Source organism: the organism of the source record quoted next, unplaced genomic scaffold, assembly GCF_019419815.1.
Source record: "Pyrus x bretschneideri cultivar Hongxiangsu unplaced genomic scaffold, Pyrus_bretschneideri_v1 Contig21, whole genome shotgun sequence".
NCBI lineage: Eukaryota > Viridiplantae > Streptophyta > Magnoliopsida > Rosales > Rosaceae > Pyrus > Pyrus x bretschneideri.
In genome coordinates this window covers 4,784,441-4,801,805 of record NW_025999513.1, presented here as the reverse complement: position 1 = coordinate 4,801,805, position 17,365 = coordinate 4,784,441, and the positions used below count along the sequence as shown (strand labels likewise).

At 34.5% G+C, this 17,365-nt stretch overlaps 1 protein-coding gene across 1 annotated transcript; it reads right to left on the bottom strand.

The window, feature by feature from the left end:
• Window positions 1-3,929: 3,929 nt before the first annotated feature.
• On the bottom strand, window positions 3,930-10,571 carry LOC103958552. The gene is made up of 13 exons (XM_048584434.1): window positions 10,227-10,571; window positions 9,807-9,902; window positions 9,408-9,494; window positions 9,001-9,047; window positions 7,895-7,952; window positions 7,353-7,466; window positions 6,910-7,035; window positions 6,365-6,476; window positions 5,657-5,745; window positions 5,089-5,193; window positions 4,751-4,872; window positions 4,391-4,604; window positions 3,930-4,254 (listed from the first exon to the last, which is right to left on the bottom strand). Exons 2-13 carry the CDS (start codon window positions 9,886-9,888, stop codon window positions 4,202-4,204), a joined length of 1,209 nt encoding a protein of 402 aa, XP_048440391.1. The 5' UTR covers window positions 9,889-9,902; window positions 10,227-10,571; the 3' UTR covers window positions 3,930-4,201.
• Window positions 10,572-17,365: the final 6,794 nt, after the last annotated feature.

Here is a 17,365-nt window from a genome sequence, read left to right as displayed (position 1 = left end):
TGGTGGATATGGATAGGTGGCAAGACATTATGCAGGTATCCAAAGTAAATGTTGATGGAGCTTGGTTCACGGCATCGAGTCATGGTGGATATGGATAGGTGGCAAGACATTATGCGGGTATCTTTCAGGGGGCAGACGACAGTGGAGAATTGCCATATGAATCTAGTTTAATGGTGAGGGCTGAAGCGATACAAGCGGCAGTGTTGGCTTGTATTGATAAGGGCTTTGAGGTGGTTTAGATAGAGTCGAACTCCAAATGTCTAGTGGATATGCTTAATGAGAAAACTTAACTTGATATTGTGATTGAAGGCATCATCTTTGATGTTCAATGGTTGAAACAACAGTTAAGGTCAGTAGAAGTTATCTTTGCTCATCGTGTTTGCAACAAGGCAGCACATCCAGTGGCTTCTTTTGTTACGCGAGAATGGGGCTTTTATAATTGGGATGGTCTTGAGCTAGAATCGCTATTTAATACTTTGGCTTTAAATGTAAACATTTACATTCAAATATAATAAAATTTCTTTCTTTTGGAAAAAACAAAATTACTATAAATAAAGACATAGCGTAGCATAACACACATCTCACAAATGCTCATCTCTCTCATCTCTCTGTGATGCACTCCTCTCTCACTCTCCTTTATATTGTTCAGTAAATTAGACTTACAACACATCTCTCAATTTCCTTTTCTTTTATTTTAGAAATCTTGAAGAAAAAAAATACAAACCCTAAAATATAAAAAGTAAGTTTAACTGTACCAAACATGTTATAATTTTATTCTATTTTATTATTAAAATCATAGTATTAACTATAAAATACTGTTGTCACCTAGTAGTACGGTCAGTGATATTCATCTTCTTCATTTGTAAGTGAGAGGTTTTGAATTTGAATCTCATATTATTGTTTCGTCCATTATGAGGCTTAGCCTACTGGATAATATCACTTGTTCAAATAAATAAAAAAACTACAAAATATTGTTTACGCATTTTAATTGGAATACCAAATTGCCACTTAGTACTACGGTCTAGTGGTATTCCTCCTCACTTGTAAGTGAGAAATCTTAAGTTCAATTCTCATCAAAGGCGAATTTGAACCACATTATTGCTAGCTCATTATGAGACTTAGGACACTTCTTCCGTTTTAATGTAGATAATATTGCTTGTTTAAAATAAAATAAATTTAAAAAAAAATGGAATACCAAGTGATAGTTCTACACTTGCACTGAAAGTTTATCCCAAAAAATTAATGGAAAATTTTATCCGAAAAATGAATGGATAAGGTTGGACTTTAGTGGAAAGAGTATTTAAATTCAATACAATTTAGCCAAAATAATCAACCAACTTTTTTTTTTGCCACTCAATATTACGATATGTGGTATTTCTCTTCACTTGAAAGTAAGAGGTTTTAGGTTCGAATTTCGTGGATGGCAAATTCGATACTAAATTAGGTTGCCCATTATGTGGCTTTGCCGAACTTCCCCTCCTCTTAATGCAAAAATATCAATGTACTAAAAAATATATATATTCAACCAACCTTTTTTTTGGTCAATAAACCAATTAACCAAATTAAGTTCAATCTAATCAAATCTAATCGAATTTGGTTCACCTTTTTATTGTTTTTCTAAAAAGGAATCAGCTTGTGACTTTGCCATGACAGCCTATCATTTCGGAGGTTGGGACGACTCACAGAGCCATTTCATCCTCCTCTGACGCCAAGAATCGATCCAGAACGTGCAGTGTGGAATGTTAATGTAGAATATCTTCTGCCGAAAGACCTTTCTAAGCAAGGCAAAGCCTAACCCCCAACTAATATTTTTTGTATCCAACAACAGCAAAAAATAATAATTTGGTATGGTATCCTCGTTTAATACGGTTGCTGCCGGCTGAAAATGCAACGCAAGAAGTCAGATGGACGACCTCAGAAATACAAACTACGTAGATAATCCGTCTAAATCGATGGGCGGAGATGACACAAAGTTTGCCGGCTAATCAGTGGATGGAATCTTATGGAACATAAGCAATTTGTATTCGACTAATCCACAAATTAGCCTTCCCTTCCTCTTTATTATACACACACAAATTTTTGTTTTAACGTAAAAGTAAAGTAAACTAGTATCCAAATTTTACGTACTCTACTAGTATGACAGCCCTTGGTTTTGTTTTTCATATTGCTTAGTACCCAAGTGATGATTCTGACGGGATTCTCTAACCTTAATTCATATTTTATCTGTTTTTTTGTTACGTTTTTCTAATCGACTTAACTATTTCTAATCTAAATTCACAATTATATCTGTTTTCTGTGTTTTAAACTCGACATTCCAACTCACAAGAACAACTTACATGGAACCAGTTCACCATCTATGTGCCATCCGGTCCAATAATGCATTGCCACATGAAAAAACTTATGCATAGCTATGCATTATTGAACTGAAATGCTACGGGACAGTGAACCAGTCATATATAAATCTTCCAGACAAAACTTGAACGGCAAGCAAAGTTCGTAAAGATAAGGGGACAAAACCAAAAGGAAACATATGAGAAGAAAACATGTGTACATGAAGACACTTGAATTGAGAGGAACACTTTGTTTGTCGGTTGTTATATTTCAATTATCTGTCTCTCCCTTTGTCTAATCAGAAACCACCAGAAAAACAAACTGGCAAATGCTCATACTTTGAGATATATATGAGATCCTCTTGGGGGAGGAGCCAAACCTGATGTGTTGAGGATCGTATTTGACCTCTCTCCCATACGAGGATCTAGGATTTACACGAGGTTGGTGTGGGCCTCTGGTTTGAGAGTATCATATTAGAGAGAGGTTTTATGTTGAAATATCAATTTTTTATCTGCAAATCACAGTCGTTTGTAAAACCAAATCATTCCAATCACATAAACGAGAGATTTAGATCCATTACACGTCAAACTGTGACTTGTCCGCAACATACGAGGAGACAAGAATTTTACTTAGTGCTAGCCCACAGGATGGATGGATGCTACCCCAAAAACCACCCACTCTTGATTTATTTGCTCTCAAAAAAGTATGAGCCCACATGCCAATTGGTAGGATGAGGAAAGTGACACTTCCCAACTTTTTAAATGGGGGCACTATTGCAAAAGAGAGGATGCCAGCCATATCAATCACACGGCCACTATGATTTCTCAAAGCATATTCCTACACCTACACCTACATCAGCCTTAAATCATCTTTTAATCACTTGGCAGAGAATTTAAGGAATTCTGACTGACACTCCCAAAAATTTTATCCAACACTTCCTTAGACGCAATTTCTCCTTTGTGTTTTTCCGAATAAGAAATGCAAAATGAGTTTTTTAGAACGGCAATAATTGCTCCCGAAATTCGTACAGATAAGGACGTTGATTAAAAATTTCTTATTTCGATAAACAAACGAAAGCATCAAACAAAAGAGACCCAAGACATAATTAACATTTCTAGGTGTTTCTTTTATCATGATATCTAGACACGCTTTCGGAACAAGACCCCATCACACACATAAGAAGTAAGAACAAGGACATAATTTAGCATTACCTTTAACTGGCGTGCCGTTTATATCTAAGGATCAAAATATCCAGGATATAATTAATTAAAATATCTTACCACAATAACAAGAGGCTGTCTTAAGTCTGTTGCTGTCACGCACAAGTCTTGTCTTGCGCTGCCTGCTGTTTTCACACATTAGGCCTGTGCTTCTTTCATTGCATAAATGATAAATGTTGATGGAAACTTACCAGGGCCCCGCCAACTGAGAGCTCCCGCTTAATTTCGTAATCGAATTGGAGAACATGTTTCCGTCACCACCAAACTTTCGATAGCCACAGGATAGGAAAAAAAGGATGACATGAAATTTTTCTCCATGCAGCAGATCGAAGATCGTACAGAAGAATTATAGTAAATGGAAGGCGACTTCAACGAAACTAATGTAACAGAGAGAATATTGCATCAATTAAAAGGCTACAAATAGTCATATTTACAAATTTGAGAGTAGCATTTCTTCGGACAGAAACTTGGGACAGCATGCACAGCAAGTGACATACAAACATTGCTCAGTCATTGATTATTATGTAGAGGCCTCGAATGAACGTTTTAATGATGAGTATAGTCAATTTCGGAAAAGAAACCTAAGTCCTAGCCTCAAGTATTAGGTTCAATTTGAACCTAAACCGAGGCAAAATTTCCTACCAGGACTCCTATATAACGTGAACGCTGCCAGTTTTCTGTTGCATGGTCCGCAGTGATTGTCCTACAAAACCAAAGAAATTGTCTGGGTCAAGGATTTATTTACCATTGTGGAAGTACTACAGAACAAACAAGTATGACCAAATCTAATGTACGCTTCTAATGAAATACTACACATCTTACAAAGGATTCAAGAATACCTGAGTTACCCGCAAAGGAATAAGGTTTCAAAAGAATTTTGCTTCTAGTTAAACCAACACTAGCCACCTCAGGCCTTGGAACATTATCCACAGGTAACTGATTCGAGAAGTCACCATCACGCTGGCAACCTACTGAGCTCCCCAAGCAAACTTCAGAATTTTGTGCGAGAATTTGAACAGGTTTCCGTAAAGAAGGCAAATGCTGTGAGTCTCTCTGTTTTACAAGTAAGTAATTATATCTCAGATTAGCTGTTTGTCACTAAAAAGTTTGATGGAAAAGGGAGAGGGAGACAATCTTGTTTTGATGCAATCCAAAGTGTTGTCCGATACTCATTTAACGCCTTCATACTAGTGACTCACCATGTCACTACAAAGCTCCTCAGTTGATGCCATTGCCTCATGATAAAGATGACTAAGATCTGACCGAAGCCGATTGCGTCTTTGAGAGTAATATACTTTAGTAGCAAGGGGAAGAGGACAATCTGATTAATACGACACTTTTTGTCAAATACTGTGAACAGAGAGCACGTACAGTAGATTATTGGGAAAGAATGATCATCAGGATAAACTTTCCCAAGAAGTCGATTGAAGTTCAAAAAGTACATATGATGACTCATCTTTAAGATCCAAGACCTTATTGTTAATCTTTGCATGCTAAAGTAAAAGAATTGAGCAAACTGACACTACTATTAGCATACCTTTAATTGGCAGGCAGCATTCAAGGGCTTGCCCGGACTTCATATACTTAAGAGCAGGATAAGGTATTTCACTTGCAGGAATGGCTACTTTTGGAGAATCCCTATCTGCACACATGCAAGAAATAGATACCTAGACGTGAATACACCATAAATTTAGAAGACTAGAGAATCAATAAAGTTTTAGTTATGTTAGAGGTGATAGTTACCATATTTATGCATATTTAAAATAATGAAACAATGAAATCCATTTGTAGTTTATTCCCAATTTCAGTTCTTCGTTTCCTCTAGGGTGTGGAGTGGAAATCTAAAAGTTCTCTGAATTAATGCGTAATGAGAATCAAACATCAAAATCAACCATATCCAACTTCTCATACTATGAAAAATGGTGGTGATATACGCAAGCCCAAGTAATGAGGGTAGCTATACATGAAAAGTTCGCTCTATTTTAACATTAGGGAGGATTTAAAATATAAAATAAAGTGATTGGATATTCAATACTCGACAAGCAACATGAGAGTGTACAAGATGATGATTTAATATAAAACTTCCAAAAATTAAAGATCCTCACAAGGACATGCATCCTGAGTACTTGCAAGTTTTGATACAGCAGATGCTGTTCCTGTATCATCTGATAGTGGCAGCTGCTGAACTGCTACCCTACAAGCGGGGGAAAAGGCATTTGCATCATTTAATGGAAATGAAAGCCAAATATCCAACACCATTTAAAGGCTTCTTCTATATAAATACAAAAACAAAACAAAAAATAAAGCGACTGAACATTTCCAACAAGCCATTACGTTTGACTTATATACAGGATGCAAGAATGAATCCCACTTTTGTAACATTGCATCACCCTACCCACAATGGGTAGGTAGCTAATAAACAAAAATAAAAATATAAAATTTTTGCAATAAGGCATCAATAAAAGTAGCAAGAAGAAGTCAAAGGAAGTGCCCATGGTCTAGACATTCTTTCTGACCCCACTACAGGGTAAATGTCTAAAGCCACTAAGAGTCCATTTCTCTAAATTGCTCATTAAACACAATGCACAAGTACTCAAAATCCTTATAAGAGGAAAATGAAAATTGACAGTCCAGAATTTGGCTGTGCATAAGATCAGAGGAAGTAGGGGAGTGAAAGAAACTGACTAAAGGGAAACAGCTAGAGCAGTTGTGTGCATTATATGTTCAACGTTCAAATAAACTTTTAAAGTACTTAAGTATGTATATAATCACAATGCAAAGATAATTAATGGTCACAAGAATAACAATCGTACATTTTAAATCGTTTTGTTGGTGGAAGTATCACAGATGTTGAGCCATTGGTATTTCCTGGACTAACTCCGGAACCATCCATCATGATTGTCACATCCGCGTAAGTTGAATTCACTATATGAAATGGTACACATATGAACAAATCCTTATGCAGAATAGCTGTATAATAATTTATTTGATTGCTTTATTTGGGAGCTCATTTTTGCTCTTTGAAAAAGTCATGCACTGCTTCCTAGTGGAAAATAAAGGAGGGAGGAGTGCACATTATGACTTTGCTAGATGATATTAAGAATAGAACTAAACTCTAGGGAGAATCTTATATATAAACAAAATCTGCAATATGCCAATACTTCATATACCAGGCCCTAAGTTACAGCCTGATTCATTTGTTCAGGAACATGTTTAAATGGAAAATTGCACCCTAATGGTGAAAAGGTAATAAGTCGGGCAAGGAAAGAAAAAAGGTGATAAAAACAAAACAGAAATTTAAAATTAGGAATGTCAAGATATCAAATTGAAGACAATATTAAGCACAATAAACAGTTACTTTTTGCCTCCATAAAAGAGCCAGGATTCATTCCCATTTTCCCATCCAACTGGAATCGTGACACAGAGATATCATCTGCATCTATAGATTCAGATCGTTCTAGCTCCCCAACTAAAGTGGACTGGTCTAGAAAAGGTTAAGAATCATCAAATTGTCACACCATTTGGTAACATTATCCACTGAATCAGAAAAAAAGATAAATAAATAAATAAAATAAAAAAATAAAAAATAAAAATAGCACCAAGATGCTACTTGAAAAAAAAAATTCAGAAAATGGTGTTATATTAATAACTACTATTAACTCTTCCATAACACTAAACTTTACTCCACTTTGTTCCAAATAGAAATGAATAAGAGAAACGGGATGAGGCATCAGTACAAAATGTAAGAAAGAACAAGGAAAACACTAAACTTTACTATTGAAATAAATAAAAAAAGGATACTAGAATGAGCAATTGATAACTTTTTCCTCTCCTTCTTCGGAGGCTTCCTTTGCCCCATACTTCCATCAAGCTCCAAAGTAGTTTCCTGCATAGAATTTAAGGACCTACAAAGTTCTGAAAATTTCGGGCCATCCAGCACACTTAAAGAGTTAGGAAGGAACCAATCGGCAAACACTACTTGCAGTCCAATAAACATGGATAAGGTATCTGCCATATTGAGAGATCCTAGATTGGAACATGAATTGGGCTATGCATGCAACACATTTTTCTCCATCGAGCATGCAACAGACCACATACAAACATTTGAGCAATAAATATTATGAAGAGAACTAATTCAAATCCAAAGGTTTCCACTGGTTGCTAGCATCGAGTATTTTCTTATATGGTAGCATGCTTCAAATGGTAAAGCGCAAGAATACTGGGCTGACACACATACACACACAAGAAAGGGAAAACAAACATGTGTGTCTACATATGAAAAACCTTAGGAACAGAGAGAAAACTATTTTGAAGGAAATAGCAGAAAAAAAAGACCTCCAAACCTGCATGAGCCACATACTGACTGGCCTTGACTGGTTTTTTACAAGCATTGCAACACACCTTCACAGTATGTTAAATAATCAAATTAAATAGAGGTTATGCATAGAGATAAAACCACACAAACACATCAGATATAAACAATTACACGGATCAATCAGGTACCTTTTTTATTTTTTACTTAAAGATTTAAAGCAGATCAGCTATATAAAAAGCAATATTCTTCATATCTAACACACTCCATGCAGTAAAGGCAACTTGTGTTGTGCATAATCAAAATGTTAATTTTTTGGAGATTACAGAAGCAGAGGGCTTATTGCTGCCACAAACACTCTCACAGGCTAAAGTAGTAACTAGTCAAGTGATGATATCTTGTTTAACCTACATAAATCTAAACCTGAGAGAAATGTATTAATTTCTCAGTCCAGTAAAGGACAGTGGATGGTAGTCCTCTCCCATCCACAAGACCTCAAACCAAGGTAAAGGCCAGATTCAACCCCTCGTCCCTGGATGTAAACCCCAAGGAACTTTACCTACTTTTCTGCTAACCACAAAATCATAGTCCATATCAATTACTGTATGCAAGAAGTCATAAGGTTCCTACAGCAATCACACAGAAAACTGTCGATAGTTCCACTCAGCCTCTCACTGCACCATAATTCAAACCAACACATTTGTAACCAATAATTTTGGTCCGAGACAGAGACCATCGTATTGCTGAACATCACATTGATCCACTGTACTCAATTTGACTTTTGATGACTTCGCAATCATTTAATTTCTTCAATGCGTTACTGCAACTATCCACTACTTGAAGTTTATTTGCCCCCATGAAATAAATTCATGCTCATTTATTAGCAAAAGAAGTCACTAGAGACTTAGATGGTTAAGGTCTCCTTTATTTCCAGTTAAGGAAGTATGACCACTATTGTATTAGTACTACAAGCACAAAGGTGGTCAATATGAAGTTTCTAATGTTTAGGACGGAAGAAATAAAGAATGTGCCAGCTTGAACAGTGTTATATACCCACATGATAACGTACAAGTTATTTCTTTGCAAAAGCAGAAATACTCAGCATAAATGGGCAGATCGATGTAATCTAAACCTTACCAAATGTAAAGGATCATCCATCGGCTTCAAACCAAACACATGCATATCTGCAGACCCAGATGGAAATCATCAAACAAAATTATCGAACTAATTATCGAACTACAAACTAAAGGCTTACGTGAAACTATAAAATGTTACAATACAGAATTGAACCAAAAACTGTGATACATATGCATCTTGAAAACCAGATTTTAAGAAACGGAATGAAAACAATTAAAGGTGCACATTAATCTGGCAAATTTGATAAAAATGTTCTTAATTATGTTTATAAATATATAGTATTATAATGTCGAATAAAAGATGTTCCTAGTTGAAACCACCATCACCAGATTATCATTAAGCCGTGACCATAGAACAAATACACTTGTTTATTAAAAAGGTGCGTCTGAATTAAATAAAGAAATCACCTTCTTCGTCAAGCAAATTAGCTTCACTTGCCCCACTTAATTCTCTGCAAATTATTTGAGCGGCAAACTTCTGATGGCCAACATCTTCTGTACATAGTATACAGGGAATGAGGTTAATGACAAACCAAAACGGGGCAATTGAGTACTGCTTATAAGAAAAAATAATTAGTTCCACTAAGCATAGATAGACCATAAGTGAGGCAGAGTGTAGATAGCCCACAAAATGCACAAAAACATACAACCCCAAAGTCATATTGTACCATGCAAGTGGCCATCAACAGTGATGGAGAGGAGTGTTGCCCTTGCTCCATGGCGTGTGTTCAAACCCCATCGGCTCTCTAATCTAACAAATCTATCGTTTGATAAAACCAAAAAAAAAAAAAAAAATTCATATTGTACCTGTTATGCTTTGTGAGACAGTCCCGCCCGCCAGAAGCCTTGCCATGACAGCCATCCTCCCACTTCCAAGTGAACATACCATCGAGACTCGTATACCTGTATGTAACAATACGCTCTACTAACTTCCACTGTCCCAGAAAGAGTCCATGTAAGACCGTACGAACACTATCCAGCCTCGCATCATTACCACAGAAAAACCGAAAATCACTACGCGGATTGTGAGCCTGGGAGTAAAAATAAATTCATACAGCAACACATTTCAAAATGCACGGGCAATTGCACGAAAGAGTCCATCTTTTTTTGCAATTCAAACGCATAAATAACCGCTACTCTAAACCCAAATTTAGCAAAACAAAACTAAAGCTTAATCAACCACTTGAAACAATCGAAATAAAAATTCAAGCAGCAGATGAACCTCACCTACACCACAGTCCGCACAAGCAGCCTTCCTCCGAGTCCCAACAAAACGCCTCGCAATTACCAAAAACGACACCGAATCGGAGAATCCCAACCGGCAGCAATCGAAAGTTCCGGCGAGCTCGGAGCAAGCAATGGTCGCAGTGGCGGAAAGAGAATGCGCGAACGTGCGTGGCAATGGCGGAAGCGGAAACCCTAGACGGAAGAGGGAGAGAGAATCCCACTTTTCTCTTTCGTTTCTTTTTTCGGAGTGAGATTTGAAACTGGAAAACGATAATTTGAGTGTGCGTGGGTTTTCTGCTGCTCCGACACCGAGAGGGAGCGAATAAGAGGTGGCAAAGCAAAGGCTACAACAACTCGAGTGGGGACGGTTGAGGGGTTTTGTCTTTTTATTCAATTTGTTTGGCTGCGCCAACTGCCAACACGTGCCCACGGGCCCCACTTGATTTGTAGATAACGTTTTAATTGTAGAGGTGAAAAACAATCATGTCTATACATTTTAGTGCGAGTTCGATCCTCATTGATCCCCTTACTTCTAATTGTGTTTAAAATTTATTCGATACGGTCGATATTTTCATGAAAATATAAAATATATATATATATGAAAATTAGGGTTTAAGTCTAAACTTCACCTCATATTAGAAAAACTAAGTTTAGACTAAAATCGACATATATCATCGATATTGTTGACACATTTTTTAAATATCTGAGGAACTTTTATATTATGTTAAAACTAATGTTTGACAATTCCTAAGGTTTCATTTTAAATTTTCATTATTTTCCTCAAAAGTAATCAATATTGATATTCGATATATCCGTTCATACTTTCACAAATTTGCATATCAATATTTCTACCGATACTGCTATTTTAAACATTGCTCCTTACAACTAACATTTTAACACGTTTGTTAAAAAAAACTTTGATTTATTTAATTTAAACTTTAAGAGAAATGGGATACCACAAAGTGAAATGAAAAAAAAAGTGCGAAAATGTCTTTATTTTTTATACAATGATATATTTACACTATAGGGGAAGAGAAATAATTCGGTTGCGGACTTGGCATTCATGAAATTTAAATTTAAAACCTTTCACTAACAAGTGAAAAGAAATATAATTAAACCGTACTACTAAATATTGAAAACAAAATGTTTTCTTATTAAACATTTTTGTTCCGTATTGTTATAGACACTGATAACTGTAACTCATTGAAATGATTAAAACTATGGACCTATTCTAAAATCCTAGCCCATCACCCAGTCTTCTTCTCCACTTTTAGCTAAAATCCCAAGGGCTTATGCAAGACATCTTCTTGAGTTCAAATTTTGTGTACACAATTTGTCGTATTGTTGAAATTAAACGCAAAATCTTGAGTCCAACCAATAATTTGATTTCAAACAAATTTTAACATGTTAAAGTGGTAATGGGATTGAGTAAATTTTCTTTCTTACTTTGATTTGTAGATAACGTTTTAACCAGTGGTGAAAAACAATGTCTATATATTGTAGTACGAGTTTGATCTTAATCGATTCTTTTAATCTTAACTAGTGTTTAAATTATTTTTTTTATACAGTCAATATTTTCATTAATGTATCCAAAAATCAGAGAAAATTGTGAAAATTGGGAATTAAGTCTAAACTTTACCTCATATTGGAAAAATTATGTTTAGACTAAAATCGACATATCGTCGATATTTCTAACACATATGTTAAATATCTAAGAAACTCTTATATTTCATTCAAACTAATGTTTGACAATCCCTAAAATTTAATTTTAAATTTCCATCATTTTCATCAAAAGTAATCCATATCGATGTTTGATATATCCATTTATATTTTCACAAATTTACATATTGATATTTCCACAAATTTACAGATCGATATTTCCACCAATACCGATATTTTAAACATTGCTCCTAACAACTAACATTTTAACTCGTTTGCTTAAAAAACTTTGATTTATTCAATTTAAACTTTAAGAAAAATGGGATATTGCAAAGTGATAAAAAAAGAGTGCGAACATGTTTTTATTTTTTATACAATGATTTATTTACGCTAAAGAGGTAGAGAAATAAATCTGTTGCGAACTCGGCGTCATGATATTCAAACCTAAAACCTTTCACTAATAAGTGAAGAGAAATATCATTAAACCGTAATACTAAGTATCAAAAGTGAAATGTCTTCTTATTAAACATTTTTGTCTCTTATTGATATAGCCATTGATAATCGTAACTCATGGAAAGGATTTAAACAGGGAACTTTAATGAAAAGCTTCACATTTGTTCACTTTAATGAAAAACCATATTTTTATACTAAAAAGTCAATTCTGGTACTATTCACTTTACCCTTTATTTTGTCATTATCGTTAAAACTCAAAGCTTTAAAGTTATTTTCATTAATTTTTCTTTTAAACTATGGACCTATTCTAAAATCCTAGCTCATCACCCAGTCTTCTTCTCCACTTAGCTAATCCCAAGGGCTTATGCAAAACATCTTCTTGAGTTCAAATTTTGTGTATATAATTTATCGTATTGTTGAAATGAAATGCAAAATCTCGAGTCCAACCGACCATTTGATTTCATTTAGCAAAACCACATAAGTGAAATTTTAGTTGTACACGTAGAAAGTGAAGATTGAATGTCGTTACATCCTCAGTGATAAGACCTAACTTTTTTATTAATACACTTGGCTAATACCTTTTTTTATCACCTTCATTTATCTTGGGTTGAAGACAAAATTGAATTGATTGGAATTTGGAGATGGTGGTAAACCAACCCAACAAGTATCCATACAGGCTTAGCCATGGAGCTATTGGATCCAAGCCCACTGACTATATAGCCCAGCCCAACTCCTTAAGAACCTCCTCAAGAACCCACAACAACCGTCTGGGCTGGTTAAGCCCATGTTGAATTTGATCTTCGTGATGTTCGTCTTAGGCCCATTATAATAAGATCTAGCTTTTCGGCAATCTTATTAGTGTAATATTACCATATATTTATGTTGTCTTTACAATGGTTGAAAGTATTTTGGTGCAAATATTTTTGGAACTAATTCTTAGTAAAAATGTAAATAAATCTTGAAAAATCACGTTTTTGGAACCCAAAAACGTTTTCTTTAAAAGCTCTTTCAATCATTTTAATAGCATATCCAAACAAGTTCTATGTTTATGGCATTGTTATTCTCACTCTCGATTTTTCGTTTGATTTGAGCATGGTACATGAGCTGCAATGGCGTAGCCAAGATTTTCAAATAATAGGGTCATAATATCAACCAAAAAGCTTCATTGGGTCATGTTGTCGAGCACCCAGTAGGTACCTGCCAATTTCTATCAACATATGTTGAAAGTTTATGCCAGTGTATGTCGACAACAACTATTACTTGTAGAGGCTTGTCAAGGGTGGATGTAGGACACTGTGGAGTAATGTTGAAGACTGTCAAGCCTTTTCAACCAAAGTATTTCGTGCAAGAGAGAAAATGAAGACAAATCTCTATTAATTAATGAAACCTTTTGTCAATCAAAAGAGGGTGAAAATACAACTTAGTCTTCTATCATATAAAACAAAATGATGGGCAATAATATAATTTCACAAGTCCAAATTTTACTGTTTTTTTATTGAAATTTCATCTACAAATAATGTTAAAATATATCTAATATTTAAAATAAATAAATAAATAAAACCAAAAACAAAAACCTCCCACGTTCTCTCTCTATCTCTCTCCTCATTTTCTAAAGAGTAATGATATTCATACCATATTTTTATATCACATTTTCATATCACCTTGATGTTATTTGATGTGGACAGCCACATCATTTGAATTAATCAGATTTTTAAATTTAGTTCACTATTTAATAAACTAATAATTTTAAAAAATTAGTTAATTAAATGATGATTGTAGTATACGAGAAGTCTTTCTCCTTCATTTTTTTGGGTTTTGCAAAATTTTCAAATAATGTGGCTGTCCACATCAGATGCCACCTAAGATGGTATGAATAACATTACTCTTTTCTAAAAAAATGTGTTCATACACACAAAGTGTGAAGGTAAATGCTAGTATGATATAAGAAAATAGAAGACGTATGAAGATGAGGTTGTAATTTAGTTTCCCTTATCTGTTTATAAGGGTCAATACAATATACAAACAAATATATATGGGGTTTTAAAATTATTGAGGTTAAAGACAACCAATGATCCTATATTGACTTCGTCACGGATGAACGGTATAGAATAATAAAATAATGTATGTAGTTGGTCTTCTGTTTCTAATCTCGTGTATGCTTATACTGTCATTCTGATTGTGCAATAAACATGATTTAATACCACTAACATGCTAGATTCAAGTGAAATTGTATTTTATTACACGATACAATACTTTACTTTCTCGATGTCAGATTACACTCTCAACGTGCACTTCTTACGTAGGATTTTGAATTTGAAATCATGCACGAAAAGTGGAGAGAACTTTTAATCTCACGCCAACCGGTTAAAAAATTAGGAGTGTTTGAAAGAGAAGATCAACACAATAATCATGATTAAGCACACATCCATGCGAGAGGCTAATTGGGAAACAGAATCAGTGAGATGGGTTTTGGGGTTTATACGAGTTGCGCAACTCATGCAAACAATGGGTCCATGCACAATGGGTAATATTAGAGATATCAAAATTTTAAACCAAATTTATGAAAATGATACGTCATCAATAGGAAATAAGCACGTTAATCAACGCTTAAGTAATAATCCAATCATCCACAATCATATCATTTGATTTATAAATTTGGTTTTGAAAATTTGGTCTCCTTAGATTATCCATGCATGATACATCTAACACATAGTCTATTAGCAAAGAAAGACGTATATGAAAGAAGTTCATTGTTATGATGGCATCAATGGCGTCATGAGTTACTAATATAAAGTTACGTGTACATCTCTCTTGCTTTGTATTAGTGGTTCAAGATACACTTAAGTCATTCTCCCTATAGTAACCTCTGTAACAAAATTCTCCAATCAATTTTCCTTTATGTGATCTTTAACCTTTATATGATGATATAAATTCACTATCAGTCTACTTTTAGCTACGTCTTTGAAATTCAATTTTGATCTCACTTTGTTTCCTGTAACTCAAAAGTTATCACTCTACTCTCTGAAATTCAAAATTCGTTTCACTTCCGACTTGTGAACTCAACATTCAACAATCATAAAACATTAAATTTAAAAGAAGAAATTAAGAATTGAATTTTTTTTTTTTTTTTTGGGGGGTTGCCTTGCTTGAGTTGCTGAGATGAAAAGAAAAAATGAATTAGCCTGGTGCATACAAATCAATCCCACATAACGAAATTAACAAAATTAAGGCATTGTGGATCGGGTTTTTAGTTTTATATAGAAAAATGATAACTTTTGAGTTTCAGTAGATAAAATGTGATTAAAATTGAGTTCTAGGGGCAAAATAGAGCAAATTTTGAATTTCAAAAAATAAAATGACGACTTTTAAGTTACAGTAGATAAAATAAAATTAAAAACCAAATTCAAAGAATTTAGCTAAAAATAAGTCTTTCACTATGTTATAACACGCCATGTTATAGTGTGCTCGTCCAAAAATTTCTCCATCAAACAATGAACGTGTGTACGTAACCACGTGGCAATAGAATGGTGATGATTGTGGACCATGCGATTGACTGATCTAATATAATGATGATGATTCTTCTTCCGCTACTCGATCGGTCCCTGTACCTGCATTGTATTGATCGATCTTTAAAGGTGCCGGCATTGAGCTAAGCAGTTATCATGGCTTTGCACCCATAAATGGTGCATCGTCAAGCAGCATGCACCACAAATTGCTTAATGTTACTCTTTCCTCTTACACTGCAAATAGATTACCATCATCCGTACAACTTAATTAAACACAATTCTCACTTGAGAAATGTTAAGAACGCTTTTTTAAAAATGAGAATATTTTTCACCTCATGTTTTTTTAGCAATGTTTTATAATGTTGACATGAAATTTAAGACATTCTTCAAAGATTTGCACCGTCTTCTCTAACACTGGCCGAACGGCAGTGGGTGATGGAGTAAGAAACTTAAAAGAGGATGCTCTTCTTTTAGGTTCTTTATGTTGTATCCGCATTTCCACTGAGTCAATTTGATCTCAGTGGTCCTGTGAGTGGTTGAAAAAAAGGAATAGGGGCATTTCCATTGCGAAGGAGGTTAGTCGGTTTAGGAAATACAGCTTGATCAAGTGAGGATGGAAAGACAAGCGAAAGTACGAGTGTGTTAAACTATGAGGTGGTAGAAAATTTATGAAGTGTCTCACTTTGAGAAAGCCTCGTTCACTTTTCTCTTCTCACTTTAGGGTTGATCCATATTCCACTATATTAGAATTTGTGTTCATAAACATATTAGTTTTGTGAGTCTAAATAGTCTTGTGTAAAGAAATTTTTGTTGTTGTGATCGGAACACGAGTGGTACACGAATTATTTTTATATAAGTGGTGGGAAAATTTACTTTTTAAGTTATTAACTTTTTAACATACATATCTCACCATTTGTATATTGACACATGATGTAGCATTCCGTATTCTAGTTACACTGAAAAATCTCTCGTCTCGCCTATTATTTAACCAGAGAAATGCTAAGAAATCTCTCTCAAAAATGAAACTTTTGTCATCTCATAATTTTAACGTCAATTTTCATACAAATATTATGCTAAAAATATGAATCGATTAAGAATTCATAGAGAATCTAAAGATATTTCTTAACCTTTCTCTTTAACCAATAAAGAAGAAGTCAGAAATATTTTGATGGCGATTGTGGGGATTATGATTTCCATAATGGTGGCCGTACGAACCCTCACCAGCACTGTGCCTTGCGAACGTGGGGAACCAGTGTGGTGCAGTGTTAGGTGGGGTTGGCCCATACGTTGAGATTCTTAAACGGTCCTGTTCAATTCAATTGTGAGAAGTCTTTAAGAGATGAGATATCTATTTTTTATTTATAAAAATACAGATTAGTTGTACGGTTCATACGATATTGAATTTTAACGATTTAAATTATTTATTTTTTAAGTTGCATCTCATAGATTATTCTCATAAAATATTAATCAAATCGAAAATATTTAAACATCTAATTGCGTTTTAAAAAAAATTAACGAATA